This window comes from Lissotriton helveticus, chromosome 5_1 (assembly GCF_964261635.1).
Source record: "Lissotriton helveticus chromosome 5_1, aLisHel1.1, whole genome shotgun sequence".
In the NCBI taxonomy this organism is placed as follows: domain Eukaryota; kingdom Metazoa; phylum Chordata; class Amphibia; order Caudata; family Salamandridae; genus Lissotriton; species Lissotriton helveticus.
In genome coordinates this window covers 907,696,126-907,713,236 of record NC_136065.1, presented here as the reverse complement: position 1 = coordinate 907,713,236, position 17,111 = coordinate 907,696,126, and the positions used below count along the sequence as shown (strand labels likewise).

The following is a 17,111-nucleotide window of genomic DNA, read 5'->3' as shown; positions in this document are numbered from 1 at the left end:
GTAAAGCCTTTGACAATGAGGGATCTTCTGGATTTCCTGGTCAGGAAAAATTCAGTAGGCTAAAGGCCATCAGGGTCATGTGTCTGCTGAGCAAGTACTTCAGGAAGCAATCATTCACGCAGGACCGGCTCTAAAACGTCACTTCCTTCCTGCCACAAAATATGTATCTTGTATTCACAAACCTGCTGCTTCAATACTCCATCTGTCTCTAGCACCACATTGTATTTGTTCTGTTGAAGAAAAACACTTTTTTTACAGGACTTCAGGTAAACCAAAATACATGTTTATTTTAGCACGCAGACGCAGTGTGTGACAAGGAGATCCCTCTGCTGTCCACCGGACTATTGAAAATGAAAGACAGCCAATATATATACATATCTTCACGATCAGAGTTGAGGCCACTACAAAAAGTGTTGTATGGCTTGACAGGTTAAAGGCATAACTTAAGAAAGGCTTCCTGCAATTAGAAACAGTTACTGCTTCCCAAAATAGGATAATCAGAAAATGCTCAAGTTTGGTATTGTGTAATTATGCCATCAAAAACCAACACGGGTTTCAGGTTCTGACCATCTGCTTGAACCCACATCCAAGGATAGGAAATTGAATCAAGGTGACATCTTCAGCACAGAAGTAACTTCAAAAGGAGTCCTGGCATTCTGAGTACGGTGGTATACTGGGAATATACAAAACCAAAGTATTAACATTTAGGAAATGGCTGATATAAAGAAAATGGTTTTGGGGTGCTTTGGAAAAAGCAGGAATCTCCAAGCTGGGTGTATACATTGAAAGAAAATTCTAAAACTTTGGAGTAAGGTAGGAGTAAGCTCTATCACATTGCAGTTTATCTTGCATAAACTGTAGTGAAGCCAAAATCTGCAAAATTACAAAACTCACTCTTAAATGGAATCTCGCTCATTTGCCAAGTCCCCCAACTTCGTACACTTCAGTCGAGCCTCACGTATTTCTCACATCACGAACATCATGCTCTTCTGTAGTCTAGCTCAGCCCAGACACCACCGGCCCCAAATCTTCAATGTAATATCAGCTGTTACCAAATTAAGAGTTAGTGAGTAATTGGGGGAAACATCCTTTACAACGCAACTTTTACCACGCAGTGCCTTTACGACGCAATTTTTACAACGCAAACCATTACAACGCATTGCGCTGGGGGGCGCTCTAGGATAGGGAATGTGTTTAATGTACTATCCAACACCTTCCCTACTATCCACGGGGACTGGAGTTGGAATAGTAAATTAAACAATTCACTATCCAGCGCCTAAAAGCACTATGCGTTGTAATGGTATGCGTTGTTAAAACAGCGTTGTAAAAGCATGCGATGTAAAAGCATGCGTTGTAATGTCATACATCTAGTAATTGGATATGGACATACTCGCACCTGAGTTCCTGATTTTGGCCCCAAACTCCAACCCAGTTTTTTTGCGATGTGACATGAACCTCATTAGGTATCAGTGGGTGTGTTGCAGCACCCGGTAAAACACCTAATCGTTTAGTATGGTATATCCCGCTGAGGTGGCACTTCGCACTACTCATGACGAGAGGCATAAAATAGGCTTCGAGCACTTTGTAACAGGCTCTACAGGCAATTAAACCCGCTCCAGCGTTTTGCTCGTACCTTTAACAAGGGAGCAGGCTTTTAATGGCTGGTAGAGCGCCGAATGTTCGAATTTGTAAATCAAAGGCCTCATGGAGCACGAGGAGGTTGAAATCCCCATTGAAATGTTGATGTTCCGGGCTTCTACCAGCCATTAGAAGCACGGAGCACTCCGTTGTCTTCAATGGAGCGCTCAACATTCAAATGTTCTAATTGTTCCTTTTGCTAATAGTTATTACACAGCAACAGGGTTTCAGTTATTCCCTTCAGTCAGCACGTACAATGACATTTCACGCATTCTGATAACATAGGTCACATTCCGTGTTTTAACTGTGCAATTCACATGTATGTAATAGTGCTACTGGAAGCAGAGCACAAGGGTAGTTTTGTCACGTGGCCACGGTGAACCCCGCAGCTTTACACATAGTTCAGGGAGGTAATACCACAGTGACAGAAGTTTTGCAGAAAGACTTGAATAGGGGAAACGGGCCAAGGGCACTGCATCTTCCGCCTGCGCATTTGAGACAATTTAGTGTGGCACAGAATGGCGGGCAACAAAAATCTAGCTATAGAAAAAAAAAAATATTTCAATATGTGCATCCCTAAACAGAAACAAATAATTTCCTTTTTGCATTCTATTAACAATTAAATGTTGGCTAGTAATCAGCATACTCGCTGTCCTTTGTAGTGTTTGTTAAATGAGGCATAACACAATGGTTTTCAAACGTGGGCTGATGTACAGACACTATCTGCCATTTTTCACTACTTCCTGTTTGCTTTTCATGGTCCTGAGACAGTCCAAACATGTCTGTGCTATTAGGGCAAGGACTGAGCTGGTGTGAGACCAAACCGTCCCATTGAGTCATTCCACAGGCACCATTGATTGTTGAGTAGCCCTTTGTGGCTGACGGGTATACACGCTCTATACCTCAAACCATCCACTCAGCCTTCTGCCTCCCAGTGGAAGCTGGAAGGCGTAGAGTGGTTCACGTTCTTTTCTGTTGATGTTTGAAGCATGACATTTTTGGGTGCTTTGCTGTGTAAATCGAATACTTTTGTGAGCACTTCTACTGCGAGCAACCCAGGTATGGTCAATTGGGCCTGGTACCATATTATCGTGGACCTAATGTCGTCCGATAAAAACATTGCGTCCTAAATATTGTTTGCAAAAATACGACACAGTATTTATGTCGGGCGATATTTCTACCAACGATGTTCTGATATACAACCGTAAATTGTTGGGTTACAACATGCATCTGTGTAGAGAATGTGGACTTAAAACTTGAAAAAGCGGTTGTAGTGTAACAGTAGGGGGTCATTTCTAAATTGCAACCCTTACTAAAATAATTGTTGTATTTTCACTTCATCTGTTCATACGTTGTTTAGGTTAGGAGTCGAGAATTCTTTATTCTCTGGTGCAGGCACGTAGACTGTGTGGTGTAGGTGTTATTAAAGAGGAGGCAAGGGGAGAGGTTGATAATGTAAGTAATCGAAGGATAGGCAGTGTCACCTGAGGCCAGAGACTTGCGGGGTAATAAGTAGTGACATCCAGCCATAACAGATCCACTAACCCCTTTATCTGTGGAATGAAACCAAAGGGTTGCGATTATAGTAAGCTGCGCCCTCCCTCAATCTTACAGCTGATCCAGCCATAGCTACCTTCAACAAGCATTGGCAAAGCCAATAGATCTGACATTTGCTGCCAGCCATTTGGCTTTCTGAATGCTTGCTTTGTTTTGTCATGGTTTTTGCAAAATAATTATTGTTGGGGAAGCTCAAGGGCCCTCGTCATTCTAAAAAATGCATTAGCTAGAATCAACAATATTTTTGTTCTCAAAAAACAAATATCGTCATTATAGTTCCTGGCGCTGAGGGGATGTAGTTTTTACTTAGATATGCTCATTGTGAAAGAACAAAACGCTGTAGCTCACAGTGAGGATGGCCAATGGCTGAAGTGGGCTGACCAGCTGCACCATGGTTCAAGCTGTAGGTGGCGGAAGAGAAATGTGGATGACACAATAACAAACCAATGGATGAAGAGGCCTGGCTCAAAGCCCCTATAAGTACATCACACAATGAATTGTAGTAAAACAAGAAGGGTTGGCTAATGCCAGGCCTAAAAAAACTAAAAAAACAGATGCTTTGTATAGAGGTGTGTTGGCACTGGTGCCTTATACCTAACAACACGTAGTTGTGTAGTGGCTACTCTTTTTTACGCTGCCCACGTGAAAGGAGCTCTGAACAGTGCCAGTTGTCTGTGCCACCGTAAAGGCCCAGTTCATCCACATTATTGGTTGGCTTTGGAGATGATTGTTCGGTTGCTCCAAGACTTCAGCTCATTAGCAAGATAGAACAGGTTCCCTTTTGCCGCCAATTTGTTCTTCCCTCCTCCATAGAGGTGGTCACACTAGAGTCTGACGGGTTCCAAGACCTATGAGAGAGTATTAAACACTTTATTTATTTGATGTAGAGCGAACAGAAGTGGCGTCTAGGAGCTCGTGGTGGCAGATAGAGCAGGATGCAGCATGGACATAATATGCCATGCAAGTCAATTTGAAAGTGCTGACCTGAGTACTGCAGATAGGTAAAATATAAAGGTACAAACGACATAACATCTCAATTAAAAATTCCAGAGAAATCGCATCAAAAAGTTAAAAAAGAAGCTGACCAACAGTGCTGCAAATGTCTTGCATGGTGACCCCCATTCAGAGAACCTCCCACACCATGATTGCTCAAGGCAGAGCTCAGTGCAGCAGCAATGGGATGGAGAACGGCGTATGTTTTCCCGCTCCCTGACCCACCCCTGCAGTCAGGAGTAGCAATGTTGCTTCATCTGCTCCCTGCAGTGTAGCTTTTATTATGGCGTTTGCTCTCCGCTCACGAGCCACCAATGGAAGAGAAGCAAGGACCAGAGAAAAGTAAGACCCCCAAACAGTCTGGTAGGGGTTGGCTATATAACTAGATGGCCCATAGCCGCCCTGGATGCCAAAACCGTAGCAGAATCCTTACAACAGAGCTGCTGGTGATGTAGCAGTAGGTAGGAGCGCAGTGAAAATATGAGTAAACAAAATATTACCTGCTTGATTTTAGGGCTTAGATGGATAGTCTGATGGTTCCGTTATTGTTCCCCTAAAAGTCTAGGATGACCCGTTAGCGACTTACTAAAATAAAAATTGAACTGGGAAGCGCAGGTGGTGTCCCTTGAAAGAGGAAGAAGTGTGGGGATATTGAGTGAGCTGCACCTGCCATTTGAAGTGCTGGGTACATCTAGGATAGATTGAGGCTCTGATCTCATGTCTTTACACAGACTGCTCTCGTGTTGTGCTCTCTCCCCCTGAACCTCCTGGCTCGTCAGTAAAAGTGCTCCTGTGGTACTGTAACCAATGGGGAAAGAGGCGTGAAACCCAACTTATGCAGCTTATTCTCTCTCTAAAGTGCTACACGGACGAATAGAATGGGCTCAGGTACGAGTATTACTGGTTATGCATGACCTGCCACTGCTCTCAGGTTTCCTTCTATAATTTTGTCTTTTTTTGAAAACCTGTGAAAATTAAAATATAAAAAAAGACTACCTTTCTCCGGTGATGGATTTGGTTTTCTGTGGTTGCACTGTGTTCTAGTTTTACCTCTAGTTATAGCTGTAATGTGTTTTTTTGGTTTGCTTTCTGTCCTGGGCCAGAGTGCTCTGGCTTCCGTTGCTTCTGCTCTGCTGTTGCTCAGTTTCTTCAGCCACCCCTTGTCATTCTGGCTTGCTCTCCGTTGCATGTGAACAGCCTGTCATGTTGATACTGTCTTGTCCTCTGTGTAAGGTCAGGTACCCAGTGGCTGATGCCAGCTTCACCTTGCCCCCTGTCATCATCACCCTATGTGTTCCTATATATTTCATGTCTGAGTTTTAAAAAAATGGCTTTCTTCCATCTAGTCAATGTGGGCTGTGGTGGGATGGTGGAATGGAGGTATGTAGAGCACTTTCATGTTTGTTGCATTTTATAGTCTAGACACATGCTTTATAATTCACATATTGTGCTGCGCACAGGAGTAAGTATGAGTCAGGAAATGTTTGCTCAGTCAGTTGTAAGGTTTCAGTTGGTTGATCACTTTGACACCGTAGACTTGGATTTAGGAGTCCTGTCTGCTGTAGCCGAGGTGCAATCGAAGAAGGTAAGTTCTGGTGGTGGAGCAGCTGTTCCACCCATGTAAGGCTGAACACTGCATTACATGGAACCTCTGGGCGATTTTACCTTCCGCAGAGGCAATGGGTCACATGACTGAAAATAGAAGTATCATTTAGTGAACTCACCAAACTGAGTGTTGGAGAAGGTTGACAAAGCGGGATAATATCCCCTGCCAAGTATGGCACCAGGGACAGGTTTTGGTGCTGCCTAGTACTTATCCTCATTAGTTTGCAGGTCATCATCACTAAAAAGATGCAGCAGTGAAAGCGTAGAGGTAAGAGGAGCGAAATGAGATTGGTGACCAGAGGCAAGCTATGGTGTGATGCTGACCCCGAACATTGAGCATGTCAAAACAAACACACAAGATACTAGATAAACAGAGGAAACAATGCATCCAGAGAACTGCTTGCAAGGAAGTGGAGTTGTGTCCTACAATGGACCTTAAAATATCAAAAAGGGAGAGGAGCGGGTGAGGAAATTTTGCTGCCAGTACTTGGTTGATCAGTGATCAATTTATTTTTTCTGGTCTTGATGGTCATAACAATATAACCTGAAAATGCAAGTATCACTTATGGTATTTATAGAAAACGTACCAGAGTATGATAAACACCAAGAGACCATGCCCTCCGAACAAGGCAGTGACACATAATTGGCATACAACCCAGAGTCAGATATACCAAAGGGAATGTGCTGCATTAAGTATTCACAGTAGGTATTCATTAGAGGCAGAGATTGTTAGAGGAATCCCCGTTGATCAATAACAAGGGGGTCTCTAGCAGTGGACAGTAGGAAACAGTGAAAGTTACTTTTAGGCTGAAGAGCTTTAAACAATGAATCGTAAAAGAAGAATATGCTAAAAAGAAGGTCATTTAAGAGGGCACCCTAACCCCAACAACCTGCTATTCAGAAAAGTATTCAGTTGTTTGCTTCAGGCATTAGATAAAAGTTAGGTGTAGATAGGGAACCACCTCAACAGAAAAATATAACAAAATATAGAACATAGAATAGCCATAACAGTAAATTCAATGGGAGCTTTATGATATACTGCACTGGATTGAGCTTATCAGAGACTCTACGAAGGGCATATACCAGAGAAACATGGAAGCAATGAAAAACTAAGGAAATAGATCATTGGCTGGTATTGTTTTATAAGGTGAATCTTTCAGTCAGAGAGTGAAGAAATCAGCTGCGCCATAAACTCAATGGAAAGAGTGGAGTCATTGTGCTATAAGAACTGAGGGGCAGATATGTTAACGTCTTTATACACCATACCAACATTTAAGTTGAGAGTATGAAAGAGATCTAAGGTTAAGAAGAAAAGGGTCCTCTTTAGTGTGATACAAACTATCATACACTCCTTTTAAACCTGGTTCAATCAGTCAATCAGGGGTTTGTATAGCACAGATTCTCACCCGGGAGGGTGTCAAGGCACCGGGTGGGAGGGGGGGGGGGGGGTGGTTGCAGCTCCGTTGAGTGCTAGGGTCACGTGAAGAGCCAGGTCTTGAGATCCTTCCTGAACTAGAGCAGTGTGGGACTTTGCCGGAGGTGGACGGGGAGGTTCTTCCAGGCCTTTGCTGCGAGGTAGGAGAAGGACTTTCCTCTCGTTCTAGTATTGCAGATACGTGGGATGGTGGCCAGAGAGATGTCTCTTGGGTGCGTGGAAAGAGAGGCGGTCATTTAGGTATGCTGGTCCGATGTTGTGGAGGGCCTTGTAAGCGTGAGTGAGGAGCTTGAAGGTTATTCTTCTTGTGATGGGAGCCAGTGGAGATCCTGGAGGTATTGGGTGATGTGGTGGTGGCTGGGATGTCTAGGATCACTCTGGCTGTGGCGTTCTTGGAAGTTTTGCCTGATAATGTTGAGTTCTTTGGTGAGGGAGAGGATGAGCTGGGTGTCGTCATTGTAGGAGATGATGCTGAGCCGTGGTTTCTGACGATGGTTGCAAGGGGGGCCATGTAGATGTTAAAAAAGGAGGGGGTGAGGGAGGATCCCTGGGGCTCTCCACATCTGATTTCTGTTGGCTCTGAGAGGAAGGGTGGGATTCTGACTCATTGAGTTCTGCCTGTGAGAAATGAGCATTTCCAGTTCAATGCTTTCAGCGGATACTGGCGTTGTGTAGTCTGGTGGCTATTGTGCAGTGGGAGGCGGTGTCAAAGGCAGCTGAGAGGTCCTGGAGGATGAGGGCTGCTGTTTGGCCCTGTTCGAGGAGGGAGCGAATGTCGTTGGTGGTGGTGAGTAGGGTGGTCTCGCTGCTGTGGTTGCTGCAGAATCCGGATTGGGAGATGTCCAGGACGTTGTTAGCTTCAATAAAGTTTGCTAGCTGGGTGTTGATGACCTTTTCGATGGCGTTGGCTGCGAATGGAAGCAGGGAGATGGGCCTGAAATTCTTGAGGTCTGTCAGGTCTGCAGAGGGTTTCTTCAGGAGGGAGTTGACTTTGGTGGGTGAAGGTGCAGAGGCAGTGTCGACAGAAGATCAGGACTTGGGTGTTGCTTGGCATCGAGAGCTGGCAGTTGTTGCTGCGTCCAGGATTGAGAGCGTGGAGGGTGCTGAAGCCACAGCAGAGGTGGGTCGAAGGACCAGGGTCCCTGACAGTGTTCAAGGTCGGGTCGCGGTCCTGCGCAGACGGGCTTGTCTTTGGCGCACCAGTGGCAAGCCCGCTGCGCTCGGCACCCATTAAGTCGGGGGATGCGGGACCAGGAAAGAACTCACAGAAGGGAGGAGGAGCAACGGGGGCAGCAGTGGGGAGCGCAAGGGAGTAAAGAGACAGAAGAGGGCACAAGAAAAGAGCAAAAGCGCGAAAAAGAGAGCAAGAGAGAAAAGAGAGCTGAGAAGCAAAAAAAGGAAAGAGGACTCAGAAAAGAGTGTAAGTGAGGCTTAAGAGCAGAGTGCTCTCCCACTGGACCACCAGGGATAAGGAGCAGGCAGGAGCCTGCGGGTGGAGGAGGTCCTCGAAAACCCGGCAGACGGAGAGGGAAGCACTTACTTGTGGAGCTGCTTGGGGGAGAGCAGTCACACTGACCAGGTCAGTGGTCATGCTCCCTGCTCTGGTTAACAGAATGTGTCAGAGGATGTTGTATGGCAGATTGCTCTAGCCATATGACACATTATCTCTCAGGGCCAAAATGTATTCAGCCCTGGGTATTCCACTTCAGACTACTTGGATCATTTTGGATAGCTGCAGTAGTTGGATCAATGTTTATCTTTTAAGGATTCATCCATGCTTGGAAAGATCTTTTTATATGGGGCTTTCATATGAGGTATACTGAATGTTATGACGTTTGATATTAAAATAGTGTATGTACAATTACTATGTAGTGGATCCAATACTACAAAAAGAGCTAAAAACCTATATTTATCTTGGTTCCAGTTGGGGAGTGTGTCCTTAGTGTGTCTGCAATCAGCTCTATCTTTTGCTTTGGCATTTGATAAATGGCAGAACCAAAATTAAAGCATAAATGCATCAAAGTATTAAAATGATACAATCTGAGTACAGAATTCTTCTGTAGGCCAACAACTGCATGATTTTTTTTAAAGAAGTCTTTCATCATAAGTTTACCATATTACAGAGACAATGTGTTTGCTTCATAGATGGGCGCTGGCAGGGTTTAGATCATAAAATGAATGGAAATCATGTCCGTTCACCTCTTTCCTGGTGGCAAAGGCTTTGACTGCTTTGCCACCAGGAAAACTGTCAGGCAGCGGTGACACTGCCAGAAATGGTGCTAGAAAGGCCCTCCCATTTATTTAAGTTAGTTTGCCAGCACTTATGTGGGCATGACCTTATTGGAAATTCCCCTGAGAATATACTCTGCCATAACTGGACATTTTTAAAAAGAGTACTAGAAATATACCACTCTCTTTGAAGCTATATTTCCAGCATCCACATTTGTAACGGTTCTTTCATTATGCTGTGACAGAGCATTCCCCCAAGGTTGCTAATACTATACAAGCCAGCACGATTCCAATGGTGGGGACATTTAAATGAGGTGGAAAATCACCAAAGGTGTGGCGAAGTTGTTTCCTCTGCTACACTAATGGCTGGGCAGTCCAACTGCATTTGTTTAAATCGGTCCCTAAGATCTTTTTAACATTTAAAACATCCTCTCAACATCCAAACCTGACTTCATCAATAATCTATTTAGAGGTAAAAATCTCCCAGTAATACCAATTTTTCAAATTAAAGCTTTACAATGCCCTTATTCATTTTACAAAAATCCATGAGGTCAAAAGGAAACTTTTCATTGATCATTTAAATACCTTTGGCAAAATGTATAGTCCTGATATACATTCTTTACTAGTTTTATAACATAACAAATCCTCTTAGTGTATGGAAATTCAATAAATTCCCATATATGAGGGATGGAAATCTTCATCATATGATCGTAAAAATCTAATTGGTCCAGCCAACTGCTGATCATATCTTAGTGCTCTTAAATATGAAGAACTATTACTTGTTTCCAATGTTCTCAAATAATTAACCATGACAGAATTAAGACAGCAGAGCACCCATATAAAGTCATTTAAGAAATGGCATACCTTAGGAAAGGAAATATTCAGACACAGCAACATAATGTAATTATTTTAAATATGTATAACACACATATATAGGAAAAGACAAACGTTTACCACAATAGGTTCTGCCTGTTTTATCACACCATATGTATAATGTTTTAAAGCTGGGCTACACTATACTGAAACCGACCATGCAAACTTACTTGTCCTATGATAATTGGGAATATCATACTTGGTAAGGTTGTGTAGAAGTATAATTGCCATATTTCCATATTACAAACACATTTCACTATTAGTACCAAAGCTTAATCAGCTAAAAACAAGGATCAGCTATCCTAGGATAACTCTAATATTGAACGTTAGAAATAATTGTAATGGGTAAATGAATATCCCAGATTGTTTGATCATGAACAAATTAACTCATATTTACTGAGATTCCCAAATTAGAGAATAATTGGTGAAAGAAGTTTGTAATTTCCTGTATGATACATGTTTGGAAACACAAATACACAAGTTACTTGGAGCATAGCAAGTGTATTAATAATGCACAATATAATACAAAAACAGTTTAGTAAAATCGTGAAGACAAACCTTTTTTATTTTTCAAAAGATTAAAGACAGTATCAGCTTTTTGATTGGTAGTGGTATACAATGTTTAACGATACAAAATACATTCAAGTGGCAAGATTGCCATTGGCAGTTTCTAAAGGAGATTATTTATAATAATATTCTAATGATGGGTTATGAAGTTTTCATGTTGATTTCTAAGGACATCAGATACAGCCAGCAGTATCAAATAGAGCAGACATGACTTTCGTCACTTTTGACTTTTTCAGGCTGCAAGGGAAGTATAAACGTGTGGACCAAACGATGATAGTTAGAATGACATGGAGCAGGTTGATGGAGAGGAAAGAGTTTTCCATATGGTAACACCATTGGTGTCATCAGCTAATTAGAACAGAGTGGGTGTGTGGTTGTCCAATAAGTGAATACAGGTTGATAGTTCTTAGGATGAAGATGAGACAGACAGATATGATCCTTGTAGCCCCAGTGTTAAGTTGATAGCACACTATTTGTTGCGGCCAAAGCTGGAAGAAGTGGAATTTTCTTGACATATGTGGGTTAAGGGTGCAATATCTAAAGTACGCAAAAATGTGAATAACTATTATGAACAGCAATATTGATAACCTGTAGTAGGTCCAGAATTGGTAAGACATCAAAATGTGCTGGAATGGCCAATTATCTATACATGTAAGAAGAACACAAGGAACCCCATATGAAACTGATCCAGCGCCCCTATAGAAAAACTGTCTCAACAACGCTACCCAACACTATGATACTCACCATTAATCATAAATCACTCACAAGGCCCATAAACTAACGAGACCATTTTTGGGCAACTGAACCATGTGACCTAATTAATCAGAACCTATTTACAAACTATTTACACATTTATATACAACTGCAGTTTATCAACTTTTACCATGGTTTTAAGCAAATATCATTTTAATTAAGTCACTAAGGTAAATGGATCAGCTGATGGTAACTAGACCATGAATAAACAAGACCAGCTTGTCGAATCAAAATCTAATTTATTAATTTTATTCTTCAAAGAAAAAGCATTTTATTTAATAAATCATTATTTTATTAGCAAATAAGCAGCATTTAATGAGGAATGATCAATTAGACTGACATTTCAAAGCAAATCAATAAGCATGTTTAAGTCAAAATAACAGTTTCCAATCCCTCAAGCTATTTCCCTAACTATTCTTTGCTCCACCTGAAAGGGAAAAATCATTTAGGCCTATTATCCTTACGTGCGCCAAGAAAGTTCAACAGCACGACACGCCCTTCTGGAATCGGAAAGCGAGAAGCGCCCTCCTGTCAAAGGGGCCAAGTTTTATACCTTTTCTGTCTAGCTAATCTCACTATAATGTATTCTTTCTTTTGCCATCCAGAGTTCCTATTGGCTGACAGATGTCAGTCCATGTCAGCTCATCACGTTCCCAACCCAAAACCGTGCCTTTTCTTTGACTTCATTGTCCGTCAAAATACATGTCTTTCGGCTTCCTCGGAAATGCAACATTCTTCAAGTAACAGTCCGTTACTTCCATAACTTGGCAGATTTGCCGCATCCTAACCTTGATTTTGTCACATTCAGAGCACGTCTTGCACAGAAAACTATTCAACATATTTCTTTGACAACTGTCGATGTGGTAAAGTTTGCACTTCTGAATACGTGCAGGCCTCCACTCTGGACAGGATTCTAAACACCCTCTTTAAAACGCTAGGCCTTAGGCCTCTTCCTTGGAAACTAGTATTCAAACAAACACAAAACATCAATTAATTAGAGAATTGAGACCCATTCTGTTACCCACCCCCTTTGCTAATTATTAACCCATTAATTTATGTTACCTAGCTTAAGCACAAGCCACAGAATTCTCCACTAACTGATGTCACATAAAGAGGAAAAGACATAACATAGCCACACAAATAAGCACATGCCATTAGTTAAACAGCCGCATTTAATACTGACAAAGACAATAGACAAGGTTAGTTTATTAATTTCAACGTACTTGCAAGTGCAACAAAAGAGCACATGTATTAGTCCCTCGTGTCATGTAAATGCATTTAATCTAGGTTGGTTTATAATTCTCCACAAATCAATTAATACGGTTATTTATTATGGAAGTTAACTTTGCGAGTCAAAATCAAATTTTATTCTGAACCTCGCTCCATCAACTCCCTCATCTGGTGATTTAAAAATCACCAAACTACACCTAAAACTTTTAGCAAAAATTTAAACCCTTGAACATGTTTTGACTTTCACTATATTAGTGTTTCTAAAGTTTTGTTTCTGCTGTCTGCTTGTAACTCTCATACTGTGATCTACGAAACTCTTCTAGTTCAATGTCCTTATCTTGTTCCTTTCTGAGCTTATAAATTCTCTTCTTTTCCCTTAGATATTTCTTTCTTTTGTGTAGCATGCAATTAATTTTCAATAAACGTATCACGAAAACTATAACTAATAAAGGAGTCAGTATTTTGCCTAAAATTGAACCACCAATCTCTTGAAACCAGGTTTTGATTGCTGCAAATTTTTTGCTCAAGCGTTCTGAATAATCTTCATCTTCTAAAGGTACATTTTCTGAATGTAATTCTGTAATGTTTTTAATGTACATCTCAATATTCTGACTCTTGTCAGGAATATATGTGCAGCAATGCTGGACATATAAAATTCCACAAACTCCTCCCTCTTTTGCTAGCAGAATATCAAGGGCAAGACGGTTCTGCATAACCATAGATCTCATAGCAGTAATTTCAGTATCCACTAGCTGGAAGCCACCAGCAGTACCAGTAGACAATCTGTCAACAATTGTAGACAATTTTCTGATTTTAACTGCATTCAGGGTTATACCCACCAAAGGTATTACTGCACCAAAAATATCTCCCAAAATTTCTGAAAAGCGTTCTCTCTCGAATCTACTCAGATGATTGCTAATTTCAAATGAACCTTTTGTATTTCTATCTACATGAAAAATCTTTGGAAAAATTAAACCGATATAGCATGTGCCATACCAGTGATCTGGGAGATTATATTAGGCCTTATCTCCACACACAAAATAAATTCCAGGAAAAATTGGATCTTTACCACCTTTAAATCCCCATCCACCCAAGATTTGATAAGTATCCTCCCATTAACTTGCACCCACAAAGTAATTGTCAAAAAGCGTATTGTCTCTCCTAATACAAAGCTTTCCACGAACAGGTTTATCTATGTGAATAGCAACATTTCCAGTTCTACCATTTAACTTTTCATCCTCAATTTGCCAAAACTTAGATTTGGTTTGTTTCAGCATCTCATTTCTTTTATAAATTGCTCTTCTCTCTTCAACTAAGTTTAAGAAAGACGTTTCTTCAGCTCTCAATTTACAAGTTAAATTGTTTCTGAAAGCATACTCATAAGTAAGTTTGTTAGTTACAATGAAGAATTCCCTCATCTGTTTAGCTTGTTTATGCTTATTCAACCTTTCATCAACCTTTAAGTTTGCAAAAATCTCGTCGTAGTTAGAATAATAGTACTCTAAACGACCTGTTTGATAAAACAGACTAGCTATTACGCTGCAAGTAATGCCATAAGTAAGGGGAAGCATATTATATGTTACCCCTTTAGAAACAGAAGCAGGTAGTTTCACACAAATGTAACAATCCTTGACATCCATGACCTTAACATATTCAGATAAAAGCCTTGAAAAAGTATTACTAAAAAAATCACAAACAGATCTATCTTGGTGGATCTCTGGTTTGTGATCAATAACTCCGTTAGTTTTGCCTACTGTACCATGATTATCGTGTTTAGCCATAGTTTTACTTGTCATATTAGCTTTGTACATCTCTTTGTCAACTCCAAAAGGGAAAATGACAGCTAAAATTAACGAAACCAAGATTATAAGACATTTTACAACATCTCCTTAAGATGGAACACCTTGAATTATTGTTAACATAAGGCATCTTTTACTCAGAACAAGAGCCTTACAGAAAAAATCTAAAATCAAAAATTTCTAAATATATACACCCCCCTGTTTTTAATTTTTGTTTTTTTGTTAAACGAAAACCCTACTTTCTAACAGCTTTTCTTCGACCTTGCGTCTTACATCAAATGTGTTTTTCCAGCTAACACAATTTCTTCGACCTTCTGTCACCTAACACAATTTCTTCAGCCTTATGCCAAGAACAGATTTTAATTTTTAATCTGAAACAAAATCAGTCATTATCACTTGTGTCATTTAAATCTTCCTGACTACTGCTATTTACCTCCACTACTGGTGGGATTATTATATAAGTCCACTCAGGGGACTTGTACTTCTGGTTAGGTTTTACAACTCTTTTTGCCCTACTGCTAATTACTTCAATCTTTTTCCCTGCTTGAATTTTCTTATCTGTATCTCCTTTTTGACTTGATATTTCATTAATTAGCTCTTTTGATCTGTTGATTAATTTGAATTTCAGACATTCATTCTCATTAGGCCAGTTATCTCCTTTTCTTGATAATTTCTTCTTTGGTTCAGTTGAGTTACACTCTGCTCTCCAAGCTCTTTTTCTTGAACTTTTCACTTTGGATTCTTCATCACTTTCATCTGATTCAGTATCTGAGATTTCAAATCTAAATCTAGGTTCTTCTTTACTTGGCAGTTTCACTCTGTTAGGAACATCATTCTTATAGCTGGTACTCGGAATTTCGTCTTCTTCTTCTTCTGCAATAACTTCCAACTTCCCAGTTTCAGAATTACCGTTCCTGCCTTCAGAGCTTCCAATCTGCTTTTCAATACACTCCTGATTTTGAACTTGATCAGACTCTTCTTCTGCTTCTTTTCCTAGCAGATTTTCATCATCTTCTGAGTCAAGTATCACAATTTCTTCAGTATCTTCATTCAATGCCTCATTCGCAATTGAATTCTCCAGATGTCGACTTTCTTGTCGATCTTCAGTATCTGGATTTCTTTCAGGTTCTTCTTCAGAATATGAATCAGTTGTAGTGTCACCTTTGTCAGGATTTTCAGGTGTTGGCACACGAATGGTGTGATTAGCATGAATCCACCTTTTCAAACCTCTGCACTTTACTGCATTTGTTGTGACAAGTATCACCTGTCTTGCTTTCTGCCACCTGGGTACTAGACAATTCCTTCGCCGGTGTATTTTTGTCCTCACCCAGTCTCCTGGTAACAGATCATGAGCTTGTTCCTTCTCTCTTGTTATCACTTCAGTTCCCACCTGATGGAACACAGAAGTCACAACGTCAGAAAGGTTCCTACAGTATTCCAGAATGACGCTATCATTTATACTCCTTAATTTACCAACTGGAATAAATGCTTGTCTCATGACTCTACCCATAAGTATATCATAGGGGCTCAAACCTGTCTTTTTATCAGGAGTACTTCTCAGAGACATCAAAACAAGTGGAAGTGCGTCAGTCCACTTTATTCCTGTAGTTAGACACATTTTAGCTAGTCTATTCTTGATTATACCATTTATTTGCTCAACAACACCTGATGCTTCTGGTCTGTAGGCATGTCAATGAAATCCATTTGCAATCTAGTAAAAGGACCACCCTCCCGTCCTATGGTTCCCATGCTCACAACTGTTTTTCTGTTTGGGTTGATCTGCTGACAGATCAAACATCTCTGACAAAAAGATTCTGCAATTAGTCTGAACTTTGGATTGTACCATGTCTGCCTGAACAACCTAATCATTGAGTCTCTTCCAATGTGCCCTGGACCATGATACATTCGAGCCATGTCAGCAATCATGCTATTTGGCATAACTGGTTTGTCATCTTTGTAAACCCAAATCTCATCTTCTTCTCGCTGTCTGCAACCTGCTTTTAACCATGTGTCTTTTTCCTCATCATCTGCCTCATCTTGTAAATCTTTTACTCCTTGCCATGTCTCAACTACAGATATTAGCATAAGTGAGTTCAAAAAAACATGTTCATTGTTTTGACATATTGTTTTTCGCACAGAACCTTGCTATCTCGTCAGCATAAGCATTTCCTTTAGTTATATAATCGTCGCCCCTTTTATGCGCTGTACATTTCACGACAGCGATGTTCTCTGGCAGCTGAATGCCATCGATCAATCTCATGATCAATTGTGCATTCCTTATTGGTGTTCCTGCAGAAGTTAAATAACCTCTTTGAGACCAGAGCTGACCATAGTCATGGACTACACCGTATCCATACTGACTATCAATCACTATGGTAATTCTTAACTCCTTTGCTCTTTCACATGCACGAATCACAGCAATCAATTCTGCT

The 17,111-nt window shown here is 40.8% G+C and overlaps 1 protein-coding gene across 5 annotated transcripts in view; it reads left to right on the top strand.

Annotated features, from left to right (window-relative positions):
- KCNMA1 (potassium calcium-activated channel subfamily M alpha 1) overlaps positions 1 to 17,111 on the top strand; it is a 1,543,535-nt gene that overhangs the window by 1,473,223 nt on the left and 53,201 nt on the right. For 3 of the 5 annotated variants that reach the window (XM_078643368.1, XM_078643365.1, XM_078643366.1), the window contains one exon: positions 5,048 to 5,076. The exons of the other annotated variants lie outside the window; for them this stretch is intronic. In XM_078643368.1, coding sequence (XP_078499494.1) covers positions 5,048 to 5,076 — 29 coding nt within the window. The remainder of the gene's footprint in view (positions 1 to 5,047; positions 5,077 to 17,111) is intronic. 5 annotated transcript variants of the gene reach the window in all.